Genomic DNA, 21,543 nt, shown 5'->3' on the forward strand with positions numbered 1-21,543 from the left:
AAGTCAGTCAATCACACATCACCTAGTAAAGCCAACACACAGCTGGTTTTTCTTTTCAAAGAGAAAATAGAATTGTTCAGGGCGGGTTTATAGGGTGACATGGGTCTGAGTGAAAGATTTGAGTTTAAGGCTCTTTGCTCTGACCCATCCTTTGTTTGCAAAGCAATCACTACTAAAAGGCTGATTTTTTTTAATGAATTTGCCTTAATTAAAATATTTGTATCTTTTCCTTAGCTTTGGGAAGCATTTTTTATAGCAGCAATTTTATTCAAATAAAATTATAAGCTATTCCAACTTAAACATGTTATTTTGTACCATTTAGCTGGCTGCCATGCAGAAATTCCGTACAGCTGTTCTGGAAAATTGGTTAATAACCAGTTTTATCCAATGAGAACATAGAACATATTTATAAAAATTAGATTTTGAAGTCTGGTCTCTTCAATTCACATAGTTAATTTCCTAATAAACATATACTGCTCATCCTCGGTAACATCCTTAGTAAAAGACTTAACTGTACTTAGGTTTGCCATTATGTGCAAGAATAATTTTCTGATATTAGATGAGTAATTCTGTTGGATGTAATCTGAGTCTACAGTTAGTTTAGTGCCCTCGGGCCTTAAATTTGCTGATATTAGGAGTTCATTAAGTCAGTGTAAAGAAATCAGTGACTACTATTAAATAATTTACTTTGTGGTTAAAATTTTAAAATACGTACATGTCTTAGGGAGTTAAAATGATTTTTTTTTATATTTACTACCATTAATCATTAAAAATTTAGGGGGCAATAAACAAATTTTTCAAGCAGTGGAGTCAGCATGACAAAAATAATCTTGTTTTTATTTTAGATTCAGATTTCATTACTGCACTCAAACGACTACAACTGGGCTTGGCGTTATTATACAATCCAAACTGTTTCCGTCAGAAACGCTAAGACTCAGTGTGCAATGATTGTTATTAATAATTAGCTCCTCGGTTTCTTGATAGAAAAAGGCTATCAACAAGCATTTGTTTATCCACAACAAAAAAGTATAATTAGCTTATCCCACTTAGTAAATCTTGTATGCATGCCAACTCATACCAAACTGCTACTTTTACAAAAAAATTGCAATAATACAGTTCATTTTTCCAGTCCTTTTTGCACAAAATTTATTTACAATGTCTACATAAATGCTCCAAGGTGGGACTATGGAAAAATACACACATGACTGATGCTTTGCTCAGAAATAAAGTCAACATATTAAAAATAAATCTTCAGTCTATGTTTTTGAGCTGCATAAAACAGGAAGTGATGTACAAGGTGGTGGTTGTTGCATGGGGACAATGATGCTTGATGTGACAATTAGGCTTCTAAACACACGGCCTTTTGGTTTCCATGCTTCCTCCTACCAGTCTCCTTAAGACACTGCCTGCAACAGCTGATTAATCATTGTTGATGACTGCAGTTTTTCCCATCCTTCCCGATTTACATCTGTTCAGGCCAATTCAAATATGGTGAGTAAATGAATTAGACATGCAAATTCAAGCCCCAGGCTAGAGAGAGGGAGAGAGGGAAAGGGGGGGGAGAGTGAGGGAGGGAGAAACGGAGGGAGGGAGAAGGGGGGGAATGGAGAAAGAGTGTGGGGGGGAGAGAGAGAGAGAGAATGAGAGAGAGAGAGAGAGAGAGAGAGAGAGAGCGAGAGAGCACGCGCATGGCTGAAATCCTAGGCAAGAAGAAAGATTCTTCTGCCTGATAGTTATTTTAATGCTCTAAAAATCCTGCAAATCAGACCTTCCTGTCCCTTGCAGGATAACTGTAAGGCTTTTTAATGTAAGGAGGCTTCTGGAGGAAGTGAAGAGCTATGGAAACAACACACATAGTGTGGAAAAATTTCACATTTTTTTTAAAAAATCTATAAGAAACAACGTAATATGGATAACAGTATAATAGCATTTACAATATTTCACTCTTTGTTCTCTTAATGTCTTATATAGTTATTTAGCATGTCCCCCAAATTGACTTCGGTTGGTATTTCCTGCTTTTTAAGAGTCCCTATGAAGAATTAGGGATGCTCCTTGGTCCAAAGTAGATGCCAAAAATGGAACTCCACAGTCATTGCAGAAAAAACATGATTTGAAACCAGTCACCATTGCAGACAATGCATATTCCCTTAAGCTACTGAGCATGAATGTCCATGACTTGTCCACTCATTGTTGGGTCTCCTGTATTAAGAACCGTGGGGCTTGATGCTGACATTGGCATTCCAGGGTGGGGCGGTCCTCCATGCATCATCACTGTTGGGTGGTGAGGGTGTCCAGGAATGTACGTATGCATGGGGGGCCCATGACGCAGCTGAGCAGGATGGGGGGGCATCTGGGGCTGGGTATAACTTGGCTGTCCCATACTCACACCCATTGGACCACCCCGGGCTACATACTCCCCTGGCATACTTTGCAGCCCTGCAGAAATTCAAAAGAAAGAAACAAAAAGAAAATATTATGAAAAAGCAATAGTGTGGTTCTGGCTATGGCAATACTATGAAAGCCAGGGAACATTGTGATGAAGGGAACTTGGGTCTCTAAAGTATTCTTTGGCATCAAATAGAAGAAAATAAAATGAAGAATGTCATGCTTGAAACAGACATTTTGTTTCTCCTTTCCTTTCTTGGTCACTGCTATCAAATCTGCCTACTAAGGTCTCATTTGAATGAATGAATGAATGAATGAATGCATGCATGCATGCACGCATGGATAATAATTACTAAGAAAAAAAAGACCGTTCTGGTGAGTTCTGGTCTGAAGAAACACTTCTGTCTCCTGAAATATTCTCTAGCAAGAGCCCAAGAGTACCCAGCACTGGTCATCCAACAGCTCACACGAAGCCAGACTAGACAGACTTACTAAGGGCAATTACTTGGCAAAACCTATACTTTTAAAAATTGATAAAACAAAACAGTAATCAATGCATTCCTTCCTCGTGGTCTTTTAGAGCAGGAGAAAGAAAGCTTCACAAAACCCTGTCCACCTTACAATGATTTTGAGAACAATAAGAAAAATTGGACCAAAACAATACCCCTCCTGCTTTGAGGGGCCTCTTGTCTTCTGCATGGATTGCTGTAGTTGATGGAAACTGACAGGTGTATTGTTTCTGAGAGCTATAAGCTCCATAATCATCAAGGGTGAAAGGCATAACGCTATTGCTAAGTAGGTTCAATTGGCTTTAGTTCTAAGTAATAGTGCACTGTGAATACGATGAACACCTTCGAATAAGGTCTCTAGGCTCTAGCAATGAATGGCTGCTTAATCTAGCCTAAAGGAACATTTTTGAACTAATGAAAATTGCTTATAAAATATACTGTACCCACAGCTCTTTAATCAAAAAAGATGATAATATTTTTTGTAATAACCTATTAATTTAATTGGTCACGAAGCATAAAATACATCATTTAAATTTAATTGACCCAGAAACTAAGAAACAATATTTAAATTAACTAAGCTAGAGAATTCCATGATGAGGTAATAAGACTGTTGCATTCCTGAGCTCAGTGGAATGTTTTCAAGAGCTAATTGTTAAACTTATATGTGACTCACACCCAGAGAAGAAGAACAGTACGAATTACCCACGGCCTCTGCAGTGATTTTAAATAGTGTGTTAATATAATCAGAGATACAACCAAGACTCTGACATAACCGCTTTTAATTTCAGAAACAAAGCAAGAGCAATGCTATTAGGAGTAATTTAGGAAGTGAACAAGAGCTTTGGTGTTCAAAACAGTTTTACTTGTTTGAACACGAATTGCTGGAGTGTCTTTTTAGGAAAGAAAATCCAAGAGTAAGAATCTGGGACAGTTTTCCTGGGCCACTTCACTAGGCTTGCCACTGAAGATTGCATTAATGATCTCTATTTTTGTATACTGAATAAGTCAAATCCATTTGTCACACTGCAAGTGATGGCATACTTAATTTGGATATAGTCAATTAGCCTGGGCTAAGCCCTGCAGCCTGCTGTGCACACCTCTATTTTGTATTCTCCCTTTTTCCATTGCCACACGTAATCCCATTATGATGGACAGACAAAGGAATAAACTAAGAAAAAAAAATCAAAGTTTAGTTGACTGAAGCTCAAAATATGCCTTTACTTACCCTAAGCAAAGCTAGTGTTTATTTTTCCTAAAAGAAGTCTCTGTTTGGCTTTTCGGTGTCTTGCAGGTTAGTGTAGAAATGTAACTCATGCATCAACTGCGGTTAGACAGATTTATGACACTTTGGGGACATGCTCTTTCCTCTCCTTGCACTGCTGCAGACTGCTTACATTTTGCAAATCAGTCTGTTGCTATGACAACCACTCCCCCACCTCCTGACTGTTTCTTGTTTTGTCATGTGGTCAGTACTGTACAATAGCAACACACAGGATAAATGTACATCATACACAGTATTTATAAGCTTAAAAGCTTGATCACAACCAAGGAGAAAATGAAGGAAGCAAGAAACCAGGAGTTTAATGGAAAGGGATGAACAAGCATGAAGCTATGGGCAAGGAGAACATAAGAAAATGCAAGAGGAAAAATATTCCTAGGACAAAGTGAAAACAAAGACCCCATTTGTACTTACTTCCCCCTTGCTTTGCGATTGCTTAGCTAGATGAAGGTTACATGTAGTGCCACTGCCCCTCCATGCCCATATTCATGCCCATTCCACTCATAGGTCCTAGAAGGGAGATAAAAATCCAAGAAGAGGCCAGAAAATGAGCAAAGTCAACAGAGAGTGCCAAAAGACCCTTAAAAAAAAAAAAAAAACAGGTTCCAATGGGTTGAGAAACAGTAAGATCTTCAGCGCATAAAGATCCTGGCTCCCCCACTGCAATATCTCAGATGCACAGATGGCAGGCAAGGCAGGCAGCTCGAGACAACAGTAAAGGAGGAGATGAATTTACCTGTGCTGATGAGGGGTGAACCTCTTGGAGTTAAAAATGAAAAGCCACCACAAAGGCAAGATCTTACCTGGTGCCCTGATCCCCATGTGTTGCTGACCGTCCATCACGAAACCTCCCATCGGCTGTCCGTCGGGGTTATAAGGTGTTCCTTGACTTACTACAAAAGTGTAGAACACAGCTTCTTAATCACAGTCTCCAAGACACAGAAAGAAAGAGCCAGAGAGAGAGAGAGACTAAGAGAGAACATAATAAGATCCCAAAGAAGGAGACAGAGGGAACATACCAGGTGGGTAAAATTTTAAAATCATCAAAGTTAAATTTCTCCTCAAGTACTTCTCTACACAACCACATGGCAGAATTTTAAAACACTGTGTTCAAAGAACAGCAAAGATGTAGAAACTTAAGTTTGGGCTTTTGTCTGGTGATCACATAATGAGTATTGAAAAAAAAAATATTACAGGAACATGGCTAAGTGTGCACTGACTCCATGACATGCTCTCTATGAGATGAGAGAGGGCTAAGTGTGCACTGACTCCATGACATGCTCTCTATGAGATGAGAGAGCGCTTTATAAAGGAAGTGGAGACACGCATTACCCCTCCTAAATGCTGTTTCTGATCTGACTGGTACATGACATTACACAAACAAATTCCAGAAAGAGCTTTCTTGGATTTTTAGATCTGCAAGCCACAAGGCCACAGAAATATTGCCATTTTACGCTCAAGATTACAAAACAAAACAAAACAAAACAGAATTTTCTGTAAAAAGTTGAACACCAGAAGATGGATATGAAGGGAAGAAGACCTGAGAAATTAGAACCGTGTATTTATATCACTACCTGAATCCCATGTTTTAACTGTACATGAAAAGCTGCTTCAGAAGTAAGCTGCCTTGGGTTATTAAAGCACACAAAAGCTCTACCTCATTGAATGTCTTTGAACTTTACTGAGTCCCACAAGCGATCCTGACCTCTCTGCCCTTTTGACAGGTAATAAAGTTTACAGCAATTCCACACCAAGCCATGCACCAGGGAGTGGTCATAGTAGCAGAAAGAGCTGGGAAGGCAAACTCAGAAAAAAAATAACATTAATATATTGAATGTGTACAAAGAATATTGTAACTGAGCATATGATTTGAGTTACTTTTCTCTGTTGGCTTTTCCCCCACCTTCTCCAAATGTTTCATAATAACGTTAAATTGATTAGTGGTGTTATGAAACGAAACTGGTTTGGTTTTAATGGCCAGGAGCTCCTAGCACTCACTCCCGGTCTATTTACCAGGTAGGGGACCTCCGGGTGAATGGCTTGAGGATGGCTTTCGCTTGCGTGACTTGAATACAGTCACTATGGGGGACTTGCCTGCTCGGTTGGACTGGTCTATCATGGGCTGCACTATTCTTCTCCGGGCATTAATAAACCTGCAAATAAGAGAGTAAAGCAAGTCGTTACTCCTTAAAAAAAAAAAATGGGGGTGGGAGGCTGGAGGGAGGAAGAAGAGCGGATGAATCACAGCGAGAGCAAAGCTAGATGATGGCAAAATGAGGCTGCCTTGGTTCTCTCCACAGCTCTATGTGCAGCTTCGCATGCTGCAAAACCTATCACCCCCAGTGACCTTTGAGTACACAGGCTTGGGGTTTCTGAGTTGATTTATGTTTGCCTGTTTTACCACAGTTGGACACTTCCATTTCATCTTTTCATGGGGGAATTAGCAGAGTTTTCAGGAAACAATACTAGCCACCACTCTTTTCAGTTGCAAGGGGAGAAATTCGGTGTAGAGAGTGAGATGTTCAGAGGGCATCTGTTACTTCTCCTAATTAGTAACATTTCAATCTTACCTTCTCGGCTTCGTTTTCACAGTTTTTATCAAAACCTTTCCTACCTCTTGCAAATCTAATTCTATTTTAATGCCCACTATTAAGATAATGAACTGGGACGGCAGCACACCATCAAATGAGAGAATGTCTGGAGTTTATCACCACTAACTCACACCGCTGGGGACTTCAGAGAAACGCATTCCTTGTAGAGATTTCTTAGAGGTTTTTTTTTTTTTTTTTTTTGGTTCTTTATGCAAAGTCTGAGGTCAAGGCAAGGTCACAACTATACAGTAATTGAACTTATAATCTTACTTTCTCCAGCTAGTCCAGAAAATTTATAATAAATAATTTTATTAAACATTAATAAGATTTTAGGGGTGCAATTTATGTAGCCCCTCAAAAAATGGTAAGCCACTGAAAAAAAATTTTTAAAGTAGTTAATACAAAGTTTCCAGAGACATGCTATTGAAATTTCTAACTCTTGAGATCAGTTTGTATTACATAATACTAAGAATTCCATAGCAGGTACAGAAAATGAACAGGACATACTCGATTTTGAAACAGTAAACTGCTTTTAGTGCTCAGTTCAGATCTGAATATATTAAACATGAGCATCACATAAAAAAATATAATGAAAAGTTTAGTAATGCATTATTAATAGCTAAAGTATCCACAGTCCAGTATGCATTCTAGTTTATAAATCTGCCCACTTGAGAAGGAAAATAATTCCTCAAAACCAAACCATTAAACAAAGTGGGACAAGTATTTAAAATACAAGTGTATGGTTCATGAGAGTTTAAGAATCTCAGTATCCTGTATTCTTACGTTCTTTCATTATCTGAGGAGTAATTAAAATAAATAATGAGACCATAATCTAACTAAAGGAGACTGTTGATGCTAACTCTTATTGGCAATATATATTAGATCAGTTCTTGTATATGAAGTCCCTGAACTGCTAATAAAAATATTTAAAACACAGATCTCCAACAAATTGTGTTGCAAATCAGGTTATCATTATCTTGTATAAACCATGAAAATTGGAATCATGTGAGCAGAAGGTTAGATTAATTCTCCATTCTCATTATAAGCACAGGTGTAGCACAAACACCATGTGAAATAACCAATTAAAATGAAAAAAAAAATCTGCCTTTTCATTAGCTGCCTTCACTGCATGACCAATTAGAAAATTATTTAATATTACTATTCTGCATATACCAAAAGTAATTTTCATAGTAACTAACATAGGTAGCAGTGCAAAAACGTCTTTCCTGTGACTATTCATAATATACAAACTCTTAGCGGGAAGGAACTCTGATAACTTTAAAGTCCTTTCAAAAACATAATATTTTATAGATTTGATTTACTCCATCTAAAAGTAGGAAGACGATTGATTGTCTTTTAACAAATGAGAATCCAAGACTCAGAGAAATGAAGTGATTTATTTGAGGTCACATGTTACCCAAGAGATGTTAATACTTTGCTGAATGACACACAGCTGGCAAATGGCAGCAAGCACCCTCCCCTCTTAACATCCTGCCCAGAGCATGGCTGCTATTGTGCCACCCATCTAGAATATTCCACACTAGATATTGAAAATTTAAGTGATTTTCAGCCAAAAACCAGAGGCAAAACCCTATAGTTGAGCCCAGGAATAGCATGTCTGAACATTTTGTAGACTGGAGATTTTGATGACTATATTACATCTATAAATAGACAAAGATAAGGTTACAGATAAGAAAATTTAGTTATTTGACTTATCTATGTTCAAAGCGTGTTTCCTCTGTACTCATACATTCGGGTTTCCAAAGACTGTTTCCTAAAAAGTAGCTTAGGTTTGACTTTATGACTATTAATCCCAAGGTATCATAGAAGAACTTAGGGCTTTAGTCATCACCAAACTTGGTGACTGACATGAATCCCCTTCTGTTATCCTCACCAAGTACCTGGGTAGCCTCTGCCAGACTGATTCCTACACAGCACCAGTCACCTTACCTGTGAGTGCACTCCATCTGTGGACATGGCAAACTGCTAGAGGATTCTGCTTGACTTGATTTAAAACACTTTCTCTAGTACAATTCCTTGGAGTAATTTAAACAAGTCTAACCTCACTTCCTCAAGGAAGCCTTTCAAATATTTAAACTATAGCCCCTAGATTAAACATCCATGATTCTTAACAAGTTCCCTCTAGAATGTGAGTTCTAGGATTTTGAGTTTCCTCATCACTTGGGCCACTCTGATCAGTGTGCTGAGGATCAGCTTCAGGAAGGTCTTCAGTAGAACAACACTACATGCAGTTACTCCAGGTCTGCTCTGGTCCCCATGTGGAAAGTCAGTTCCGCATCAGTCTCTTAGCTAAGGGGCCACAGGTACTCAGTGCTATTTGGGTCGGTTTGGTGACAATAACCATTTGTTGTTATTGACAACACAGTTGTAGGCTTCCTACTGGACACATAGTTATAAAGATGAGAATCCTTTCATTAAATAAAATTAAAGGACACTGAAAACCTAAGAACATCTAATCACTTTGACCACATAAGTGCTTGGAACTTCTGATTTTGAAAACATTAGTTACAAGCTTTTTTCCATACAATGAACAGTACCAACATATAGGATACAATAAGCTCTCAGAATTAAAATTCCTGTTCTTATAAAAAGCAACAATATTTTTTTCTGGGAAGACACCTTTTATCCACCATCTGCTATCAAAATAGACATGTTTATCCAAAAATAACTAGGTAAATAGCAGGATTATATTTGTTTAAATAATATCACCTTCCAATCTGAAAACCATCTAAACATTTAATGTTTACTGTTCAGGCCATTTAAACTCTAGTATATTTTATCGTTATCTTCAGCTCTCTTAAATGTACTCTCTTTGGAATTATGCTATGTACAGCAAAGTCATGTGTTTAGATGGCTTTGGGGTGAATTCAGATACAAAAACATTTTCCTTCTGGGCAAAGTAATAAAATGACATTCTTGCTCCTCCCACTATAAGTCAAACAGAGGTCAGTTCCTCCATCCCTGTATCTGTTTAAATAAACTGGTCCAGCTGTTTGTTTCTAAAACGCCCTTTGACCTTGTGTCTCATCCTCCCTGCTTTTGTGACAGAATGCTTTACTTTCCATTGTGGAACATTCTAAATTATCAAGAATTTTCTAAACTCTGAACCAAAAAGACCTTTAGATTTTATGTGAACTCAAATGAACATATTCCCTACTTACAGTACCGTTATGTCAAGAAGCATTAGTAAAATCATTAAGTTTGTGTGTTTGTATTCAATATATAAATGCATATTATTAAAGCTGGACATAGACGAAACCATGTTTTTAAAGAGAACAAAAAAAAATTCCAATTTTGAATCTACAATTTAAAAAAATTCTCCAACAACTAGAAAAAATACAAAATATGTTCACAAAATATACACAATCTTGAGAATCTTCTATATTAATTACACCTCTTTTAAAACTTTGTCTAAAGATGTAAGGGAAAACTTTTACAATTACACAATTGATGCCTAAAATTTATAGTGCTTAAAACTCATATATGCAATGTCAAGGACACAGGGTAACAGGACAATATTTCTTACTGATTAAAATAGTTCCACACCTTGGTTTAATAGAATGTAGTTCCTATTTGCCTAAATTGGGCATTTAAAATGGTAAACCTTTTAATTAAGTGTACATTAAGGCTGGTAATTATCTTGTTTGCCTTTCCATGTTACATTCTGAACATCATGATATATACATGTAAACACACACAGAGAGATATATATATTCCATTTTGCTTTGAAAATACAATCTTCTTTTGTGAAGCAATTTCAGAGAATTGGACACCCTGTAGATGGTAGAAGACTGAATTTGTAGAAGACTGAATTCTTTATAGTATTTCTTATTTATTTATTTATGTATTTATTTATTTATTTATTTATTTATTTATTTATTTATTTATTTATTTATGCAAGCACTGGGGTACAGTCAAGAGGCGCGGAAGGGTGAGAGAATTCACCAGAGCCAGAGGGGACAGCAGAGCAGGCAGACTGATGAAGTACACTGCTGAGGGGAGCAGTGGGCGGCAGGAGAGGTCTGAGCCATGTGGGACCCTCGCCCAGCAGCCGGGAATCGAACCGGCGCTGCAGAGGCTGTGGGCAGCTTCGCAACCCAGCGCTCAACCGCTGCGCCACAGGGGAGGCCCAGTGTGAAATAATTCTTATATTTCTTTTTTTCATAGAATCAATGATTCCAACTTCTACCTGTGAACAAACTATCTCCTTTCTCAAAACAAGAGGTTTTACAAAGGAAAGAAGATAATTGATCAACTCTGTGGAGATATATTTATTTTTATCTAGTTATTTGTATAGGACTCAAGCCCTAATAAGATGGAGAGAAATACTGAAACAGGAGTAAAATCTTCAAAAATCAGAGACAGGATGATCTCAAATTTGAATTTTATTATTAGCATTAAAAAAATAGGAATCAGACAAGGAGAATGGGAGGTAAATACAGTGTTTTGCTTTGCTCTTTCTTTTCTTTGTCCCCTTGGATGTTTATTTATCAGTAGACTTTTTAATTTTTTTCATTCTGCTAATTCCACCTATCTGCTTTCAGTCTCAGTCTTTGGATACTGCATAGTTTTCTGAATAGTTTTCTGAACAAGATCTGGTAGAACAGCTTTGTAAAGTTGACCTTTGTCCTTTAGTTTATCCTCCACTCCTTGCCCTGGTTACTTCCCACAAAACTGGATTGCTAAGTTTAGTTTCCTCTTCATGAGAACCAAAAGGCGTGCAGAGATCATAGTGGGCATCCACTAGAACCACAGCACAAGGCACACTTCCCCGGTTCCACAGGCAACATTTTCCACAAAGCTTTACCCTCTTCCTATACTCTTGCCCCCTCTGTCCTCCTTGTATGACTATTGTAAAACCAACAAAAGTTAAAAAAAAAAAATTACTTGCTCACTTTCAGAAATGATATTTTCACCTTTACTCAATTAATTCTGTTCCTTCAGTGTGTATCATGCTATTCATTCACTGAATTAAGAGGAGCCCATATTTACTCTTTTGCATGCCACAGGCAACTCAGTAAGTCACATAAAACCAAGATGTTGTTGTTTATGAAGAGTGACATGACTCTCTTACATCCCTATAGTGCTCCTTGCCATTAGGCATAAGTAGATAGTCAGCAGGAAGTCAAATATGAAGAAATATCATTTTACATTACCCTCCCATGCCTAAGAAGCTAAAATTATCAACTTTTAGGAAAAGATTTCTTAAAGAGCAGAACATGTCAGTAGAGATACCTTCTATATCTATACTACCCATTAAAGAAAGGATTAATTATTATATCTTTGGTTGATTTTTATGTCTAGCTAGGAATACCTTCATGAATACTCAAATAGTAACAAAAAGTAATACCATGTGTTTCTAAGTGTTAGTACTGGCGATTTCTGCAAGCCCTTTTCTTTATTCAATAAAAAACAATGTGTATATATAATACTTAACCGATATAAAATTCATGTTTGGTAATTTCTAGAAATACTTTTGTAGAATTGAGCTTTGTGAAAAATCTTCAAATATAAAATGACAGATTGGAAGGGAGCTGCTGAATTCTAGGATTTTTTTCTTTTTCCATTCCATAAATTTTCTGGATGTAGCATTTCTTTCAACTGTATCACAGTCATTTCAATAAAACAATATATACTATATTTTTAAAAGTCAGCACTTAATAATTCTAAGGCATGTTCTATAAACAAACCCTTTAGGGGAAGATTTCTAGCTATCTTCCAAATAGCTCTGCTCCTTTGTACAAGAAATCAACTTCAAAATCTTTAGCTGGAATTTTTCTTTTCAGATCTACATTTACTTATTGGATTTAATGACCCATAACTGGTGATCACCGGAGTCCAAGCCTTCTCCACTCCCTTTCTTTGTGAAATAAAATTTCATGAAACATGATTTTAAGATGCTCAAGAAAGTTGACTCAATCTCAAATCAAACTTTATGAAATCATGTTTTTGGCACCTTTTTCTAGTTTCTCAACCTCCTCCAGGATCTGACAGTTCCAGGACTGCAATACATCATCTGTGTGTCTGGGGGTGGAGGAGGTGAATGGACAGGAGGGGAGATGGGAGCACAGGCTCTGGTCTTCATTTACTCTAGAAACATAATATTGGAATTTGCCCAAATCACAAGACCATCAATCAACAGTCTGAGAAGTTTCCCCTTCTCTAGCAGTGATGGGCATATTTGTCAAATTATTCTAGAAAGAACTGAAGCTGTCTAAGACAACTGAAGAATTTAACTACATATAAAATTTTCTTCAAAGCAGCTAGTGAAAAAAAAAAAAGCACTAGTTAGTTGAAAATTATAATGTAAAGTAATAACAAAACCCATGCATTGTTTTGGACTTCAGAGGTTGAAATAACTTTCAAATACTTCATCATTAGGTATGTATTATACAAAGTTTTCCTTGAGAGCAAATTGTAAAATGACTTTTTTTAATTCTAAAAGCAATATAAGCTTGCTGAACTCTGTACTTTCACCTGAATTCAAAGCGAAAGTGCTTTCTTTAATTGGGGGTGGGGGTGGTGTCTACCTCTATCTTTTGCTACTGCTTGCTGGCTATTTTCTAGATCACTAAGGCTCCAAACTCAATTGTGGGGATAATGCATTAAACCTCACATAAGTAACACCTTAAAATAAATATCCATTGACATAAAAATATTTTAAATATCATGGACAAGTGGTCACATAAAGCATAGGTAACAAAATGGTATTTATAAAATATTTATTTAAGTGTGATAATTTGCCAAATTTGAGTTTGTATAACCTTATAAATATAAGGAAAACATTGGCTTACTTAAAGCATATGGAATTTAAATGATTATTAGCACAATGTATAAGCACTCAGATATATTAGGATAATACAACAAAATCTCTTATCGTAGTAAAAAAAAAATTCCAAATATCTATAATATCTTCAAAGAAAAGATATGTCTTTCTTAGGTCTAAGCGGAACCATTTTTCATATAAACTCTAATTTTCCTATATTAACAAAAAGTCAATAAAATCACTAAATATCCCTAAACATTATATAACAATATATTTATTTAAAATAAATCTTAATTCACTACCAATTTCCATTATAAATAAGATGATCAGCTAATCTGTCATTTAAGTCGGGATTTTTTGAGAGTAGAGGACATTACTGATAAGTATGCTAGGCAATGGACAATAACTATGAAATAACTATGAATGCCATAGATAATTGGGGTGTATGGTCACCCTAATGATCAATCATGCACTTCTCCCCCAAACAAAACTTTCTTGTGTTCCAATGGTGACCAGCCCCAGAACACAGGAGGAGGTGTTAGAGAATCCCGGCACTATCCCCAAGTTTCTGCATTCTTTCTTGTCTCTAGGATCTCTTTTTTAGTTCCACCAGCTCCTCAATCCTTCACTAACCAAAAACTTGCCAGGTCTGGAGTCTCCAGTCATGCCAAGGGAGGATATCTCAAAACTTAACCTGCTTTCTGCTTTCACTTGGTTACCAACTGTCTATAGAATCACAAAACAAAGTTGGCTTAATTTGAATGGAGGCCTGTGTTCTTCTTTAGAATGTTCTCTGCAACTTCTGTTTCAACTAGTAAAACTTGAACCCAAAGCTCTAGCTAATATATAGATCCTAATCTATAGACAGTTACACTCAATGTCACCATTTATTCTTACAGTCAGAAATCTAACAACCAAGGTATGTGACAAATCTTTCAAATGAGGAATACAAAACTGACAAAGTGACCCTCTCTCAGATCCTCTCAAATCTTGGAAGAATGTTTATCTATCATACAGGGGAAAGTGGGGAGGCTGCACATTTCACTTCTGAGTAATTATTCCTTTCTTTGACCAATCTCACTCATACCTATCACAGACAAAACACTGGCCCAGAGCAGAGAGAACTGGAACAGTGTGTAGTTAGCAGGAGTATGAAAACTGAGTAGGAAAATGACCATTTACTGGCTCTGAATTCATACCCTCATTAGGTGCTGGGATTGTGATGATGCAGTAAGTTAGTATTTATGAAAAGTGCTTTGCAACTTGTAGAACCTAAGATGTGTTTATTGGGATACTGTCATGAGGATTTTCAAAAATACCTAATGGTGGGTCTCCCTGGTGGCGCAGGTGGTTGAGCACCGCACTGTGAAGCTGTCCGCAGCCTCTGCACCGCAGATTTGATCCTGGCCAGCCGGTGAGATTCCCACATGGCGCGGCAAAGCTCTCCTGTCTCACTCACCCCCTCAGCAGTGTATTTCGTCAGTCTGCCTGTTCTGTTCCCTGCTCTGTCTCTGGTGAATCCTGTCACCCTCCTGCACATCTGGCCTGTACCCCGGTTCTTGTATAAATAAATAAAATCTTAAAAAAAAATAATACCTAATGGTGTAAACACTTATATGTTAATTCTTCCAGCCACAAAAGGTTAAAAACAATCCAAATATTCATCAACTGATGAATGGATAAAAAAAGCTGTAGAGCCCCACAATGGAATGTTAGCCATAGAGGAATGAAGCATAATGTTACATGCTACAACGTGGTAGAACTTGAAAACACTGAGCAAAGGAAGTCAGTCACAAAGATCTTACGCTATATGACCACATTTGTATGAAATGTCCATGACAGGCAAACCTGAAGAGATAGGTTACCAGGCACTGGTTAAGCGGAGGGTGGAAGAATGGGAAGGGATGACAGGTAAAGGTACAGAGTTAGTTTTTTGTTTTTTTTTGTTTTTTTTTTTTTAAGATTTATTTATTTATTTATACAAGCACTGGGTACAGTCAGAAGCGCGGGAGGGTGAGAGAATTCACCAGAGCCAGAGCGGGGAGCAGAACAGGCAGACTGACGAAATGCACTGCTGAGGGGAGCAGCGGGCGGCAGGAGAGGTCTGCACACCATGTGGGACCCTCGCAGGCGGCTGGGGATCCAACCGGCACTGCAGAGGCTGCGGGCAGCTTCACAGCCCAGTGATCAACCACTGTGCCACCGGGGAGGCCCCAGAGTTAGTTTTTGAGATGGTGAAATGTTCCAAGATTGACTATAGGGATAAATGCACACATACTTTGAAAATCCCCCCAAAAACCAGTGAATGACTTATATGAATGAATTGCACAGTATGTGAGCTTATCTTCAAAATCTCAAATTCTTTTGTTATTTGAGATTTCAAAAGAAATAGCATGACTAAAATCAAAAGTTAATTTGATAGACCTTTTTAATACTAACTTCACTCAGAATGTTTCTGATATACCTTTTCTGCACTGTCTCCTCCACCCCCCACCCCCTCACTCCCTCCCAGCCTTGACTTGGCCCAGAGGCTGGGAATCCCTGCCATAACCTATTGTACTTTCCTTTCTGTAAACAGTACTGCCAGGTGACGGGCTGTGGGGGCTGAGATCTGACATCTTTGGATACATACAATTCTTTCCATTAGTTTTTCAACATCCCCTGCTCCCTGCCCTTTCCAAATACATCTGAACTCTGACCCAAACTAGGGATCAAATAAAGTCAACCATAGCAGATGTTCTAGTGATATAGGCCAACAAAACCTTTCAAATGGACAAAACCCCTCAAAACTACTGATTTACATTTAAACCAGCTTCCTAACAGAAAATACCAGGAACTTAAATATTTATATTTAATGATTTTATAAATTATGTTAATTATATGTGTATATATATGCATAGTGCATTTAACCTGAAAAATCAATATTATGTCTGGTATGTTCAAAGATAGGAAATTTATTTTTGAGCTGAATTACATTAGATTCCAGGGCCAATAAGCCCCATGGACCATAAACGGTTAATGTGCTTGAGAAAGGAAATGTTTTTTCCCTTCTTTAGTGATGGGATTTAATTTTTTGCAGCATTAGTCCTTTAGTCACCTTGGTTAAGTGAGTATAAAGGAAAAGGGAACCCTCATGGATGGGAACAGGTTAAGGTTTTTTGTTTATTTGTTATTGTTCAGGTGTCAAGAGATCAAAAGAGTTATTTGCAATATTAATGCGTCTGACTTTAAAGGCTCCTAAGAATGAAAATAAAATAGAAAATATCAGGTATTGATCAAGAGAGCCAAATATTTGCCAACTACAAGCGTCCATACTGATGGAGAGGACTTTTTTCTTTTTTAATGTTCTCTTCTCCTTTAAACATTAAAAGAGGTACAAAGCAAACCCCTAAGTATCTACACAAAGTTCCAGGCATTCACACACTGGAGCAATGCAGACCAGATCCAAGACGTTTGCCCTCAGAAACATTTCCTTCCCCCACGCTTCTGGCTCTGCTCCATTTTTGAGAAAATTGTTTTATTCAACAAGGAAGCAACATTTGCCCCATTTTTCAATATTTCAGGCTGACTTTTTAACCACTCAGAAATGCTGTTTGTTTTATGTAGGCGCAGCCTGAAGCAAGATGATGATGTAAGTGAGAGGAGAGAGAGTCTCTGTGGGCACCACTCAGAGCTTCAGTGCTCAATGGTTAATCACCCAACACCAGCCTCAGCAACTGTTGACACAAAATAGGTGGAGATCAGGTCTGTGCAAGCAGAAAATACCAGAAAGGCAAACTATATGTAAACACACTTAAGACAGATTTGACAAGAATAGACCTAAACCTGACTTGCTAGGAAACTCCTAGTGTCTAAAGCTTCAATGTCCCTCTCAGCTGAGCTGTTTCCCCTGACAAAGTTTCCTTTGAGAAGAAAAAGAGTAACATTTTGCAAAGTAAAATAAGTTTACAGAAGACGCTGAGACATTTGTCCCCTTGATTCACACTGTGAGTTTCAAATCTGCTCCTACATGTAGGATTTATGTAATGTAATACAATTCTTCCACACATCCCTGGAGTGAAGCCAGATGAGAGAGAGAGAGAGAGGGGAGGGGGGGAGCAATGTGCACACACAACCACAATTCAAAAAGTTATTTCTCCTGACCTATAAAACTCATGCAAAGAAGCAAATGGATAATGCTTAAACAGTCTTTTAATCTTATCTAACTGACACCTGACAACCCATTACTTATAGATTATTAATGCACCCACTAAAAAGTTTGTCATGTACAAAATTACTAGAGAAAAAGATTGAACGCCTGAGGAAAAAACAAATTTTGCTGTACAATAACTCCAGAAATTTCAAGCCTATTATCTGTCATGCCCTTCACAGACTCAGCACACTGCTAAAAACAACTGATTTATCTTTATTATGAATCCTAAAATGACAGCACACATGTTTTTCATGTCTTGCGATAATGTTTAATTTCATCTTGGTTTTTACTTTACAGTGCTTGTTTTGCTTAAGATGAAGAAAAGTAACAACTTTTTAATTAATTTTCCTGTGTATCTCTTTATCAAAGGGCTTACTATTTTTTCCCCCATTCCTAGTGTAAAGCTGGAGTCAGAGTTGTTCACATTATTATATAGTCTAGAATATTGGAACTGGATGGGGTTTAGTGTCCCACTAATTAGTCCTCCTGACTATTTAATGCTGTTGTCCATAGAGTTAAAAGACTTGACTTCAGCAAGGACACATATCTAATTGGTGAGGAGCTGGGAGGACAGATGAAATCTTTCCCTTGCGCATTCCCTCCCCTTACTCGCCCGGAGTAAACTATATGTTGCCATGAGGTTTACAGGGGGTTGTGTTCCTTAGCCACCTGTGGAGCTGAGGCTCTTCCCCCTTGACCCTGATGCCTTTCAGCCCCCTCACTCCCCATGCTCTCTGCAAGCTCAAGGGAGTCGGTTCCTGCTTTGCCAGGTGGCGTGACACGTAGGGAGTTCTTTCCATTCTCTGGCCAGATACGTGTGTCGAGACACTGAAAACAAGAAATCTGTCTTAATTAGGACTTGCAGCAAATCCTGCTGACCCACACACCATGTTCAGCCAGCCACCCAGCCACCAGTTTCACTGCCTTGAAAGGGACCACAGATCTTCAGAAACATTGAGTCCATGATGAGTAGTCTCTCCCAGCTCACTCAGCTCTGGACAGCACTTGAACCCCCAACCTATGTGGTCCTCAAATGCTTCCGCAGGTTGCACTGACTTTCAACCTCAGGCATCACACTTTTGTCCTAAGAAGCTCAGAAACTGTCTTTGAGTGCATGGCTAGAGAAGAAACAGCAATTACACAAACCACTATTTGGATTTCAAAAACTGCCTTCCTACACCCCGCACCTTTTCTATTTCTTTTCTCACACCCAGAACAGGTGGGTGGTCAAAAGGGCACGCCTTTTCCATGCAGCCCAGTAGGCCAATGAGTACCCCTTCCTAAGTGGTTTTCGGATTTTCCCAGCATTAATGATATGATTTAACAGTGGGGGTGTAAAGCTCTGAGTACACTTATGGTATAAAACTAACAACAAAGTATACAGAACAGACTGCAGAGTCATTTTCAAAAAGGATTGTTTGCTGGAAATTTTCAAATCTGCAGACAAAAGCAGTGTCTCTGTTGAACTCCTAAGACTCCCTAACATGACAATACCTGAAGGTTTCTAAATTCACAGCTCTTTTCCCTGCGAGCTATTTGCTCAGCTTTCCTAATAATACCCTGCCTGACTGGCACCTCGCCAGCTCTGTCTCAAGCAATATGCAAGCTAAACATTTTTTGACTGATTTCAATATTTTCTTATGAGCAACTAGACAGTATTTTATCTAGTGAGTATTACTGATTGCTATAATCTAAGCCCAGAATAAGCGCCTGTAAAGGTAATATTATTAGAATTGACACTCAAGGTGAAAAGCATAGCAATTAACTGTGGCTTAGAGAACAACAACCCCTTCTAAAGCATGCTGGAGAGTTATTCTATTTCTATTTCTCCTTCTTCTTTCAAAATTACTGCACCTGTTACCCCATTGATCAATTAGGAAGTCTACCTTAAATATAGTTTACACTTAAATTCTCAAGGGAAAAATTAAACCACCTGCTTAATAAAATTACCTTTTGTGTGTGAAGTTGCTCCATCCCTAGGTGATTCTTGGGCAAGGAAAATCAGTATACACCCTGCACTTTCATTCTGTAGTTGAATAGCAAACAAATGACCCAGTGCCTCTTGCATGGTGCACTTTTTTTTTTTTTTTACATCTGTTTTCCTTGCTTTTGTGTCATGTCTCTGTTTAGCTTTATTGACAAAACAATCTGTGCCTAATGTTTAAACAACATCTGTAAAATGTATTATTAAATTATGTTGGAAGAAAAAGCAGAGCAATTCTATGAAACCCTCTGACCCCCTATTGATTTTTAGATCACAGAAGTTGAAAGGATAATTTGTGAATGTTTTAACATTTACATCTACACAGGTACCTATATTTATAGAATCTTTGATTAGTTATATAAGTATTTGCTACATTATTACCATAACTCAAAAAGAAACTTGACCTTTAACAGTTGAATCTGTTTATTATAACAAGGGAGGTCCTATTTTTTAAAAATAAGTTTATATTTTAGCTGCCAGTGGCATAAATCTCTAAGGATAACATACTTTCCCCCCCCCCACTAGTAATAAATAGGAGGTGATGCCTGAATGCTTTGCAGTTTTGAAGGCAAAACATGAAGAACTAGGAAAATCTGGAATGTGGAGTAAATCTGAGAACTGCAGAGCTGCTAAATTCACGTGTCACCTCTGATGTTAGGATGCTCCCAGGAATTTTATGCTCCCTGTTGCTGGAGAGTGACTCCACTCTCCATCTCTCCACATAATACTGTATTTCACATACACTATATATTTTGCACCTAAAACCCATATTGCCTTGTTGGGGCATAAAAGGATAATCACTTAACATTAGGTCTTAATAGGAAAGTGTTAGGATGAGAAGTAGTAAGCAAAGAAACTATAAAAGGTATCCAGTACACGCTAGGCTAGAACTCTGCTGAAGCGTCTAAAGTATCCCCCCAAGTAAGACACAATTGCAGGCGCAAGTTTTCATCACAGGAATCCCCAGGTCTGCAACATTACTGTGACCATATGAGGGGCTCTTATTTGACACTTAGATTTTCAATATATAAAAAAGTTTGGTTTACTGAGGAGAGATAAGGAACTGATTATTGACTTTGTGTGTATATATTTGTATTTTCTTTGAAGTTCTACCTAGATACTTAAAGACCTAAAAAATTATCTCATATCAAAATTGAAGATGTTTTTACTTAAATGACTAAATCATTCAACATATTAATAATATTTTTTCACTTCTGATATAACAGAAGTATTTGTCTCAACCACAACATTTTTGAAAAAGCAGGGAGGCGCCCAATGTTATTAGCTATCACTTGGTAAACTAAGTCCTAATTGGGAGGGAGCAAAGGAAAAAGAACACACACATTTAAAACATATATATCAAAAACTAGCATAACCCAGCATGTTAGATTGAAATATTCAGGCAATGGGCAATGAACTATACAAGCTGATTTTTAAAAAAATATATAATTACCTCAAAAACTTAGATAATTAAGGTAGAAATACTGTAACCCAAATTATTTTCTAAATTGCCTCAATTCTCAACATATTTATTTACTTAGATTTATCTCATTTAATAAGCTTCTCATCCCATCTCAGGGCCCAGTTCCTAAAGTACTAATACCAACCATTTTAAGATTCCTCCATTCAGTTTTCATTCTGACAAGTAGACCAAACATAAGAGTCATAAGACATACTTCTTTTAATCCAAATTTTCTCTTAATCAAATTGATCACTTTGCACTTAAATTCCCCATTGTTCCCTCTCCTCCCAAATCCCATCTGCTTTGTCTTTTGTTAGTCAGTGGGGGGGAGTGGAATAATATATATCGCTTATG

The 21,543-nt window shown here is 37.6% G+C and overlaps 1 protein-coding gene across 3 annotated transcripts in view; it reads right to left on the reverse strand.

The window, feature by feature from the left end:
* Nucleotides 1-2,152: 2,152 nt before the first annotated feature.
* Nucleotides 2,153-21,543, reverse strand: part of MEIS1 (Meis homeobox 1) — a gene marked incomplete at its 3' end in the record, with an annotated part of 133,545 nt that continues 114,154 nt past the window's right edge. For 2 of the 3 annotated variants that reach the window (XM_084235563.1, XM_084235564.1), the window contains 3 exons: nucleotides 6,268-6,326; nucleotides 4,977-5,066; nucleotides 2,153-2,436 (listed from right to left, as the gene is read on the reverse strand). In XM_084235563.1, the coding sequence (XP_084091689.1) occupies nucleotides 2,153-2,436; nucleotides 4,977-5,066; nucleotides 6,268-6,326 (433 nt within the window). Of the gene's footprint in view, nucleotides 2,437-4,624; nucleotides 4,684-4,976; nucleotides 5,067-6,267; nucleotides 6,327-21,543 lie in introns of those variants that run through there. The other variant, XM_084235565.1, reaches the window with a different exon arrangement.

Source organism: Talpa europaea, assembly GCF_964194135.1.
Source record: "Talpa europaea genome assembly, chromosome: 6".
Taxonomy (NCBI): domain Eukaryota; kingdom Metazoa; phylum Chordata; class Mammalia; order Eulipotyphla; family Talpidae; genus Talpa; species Talpa europaea.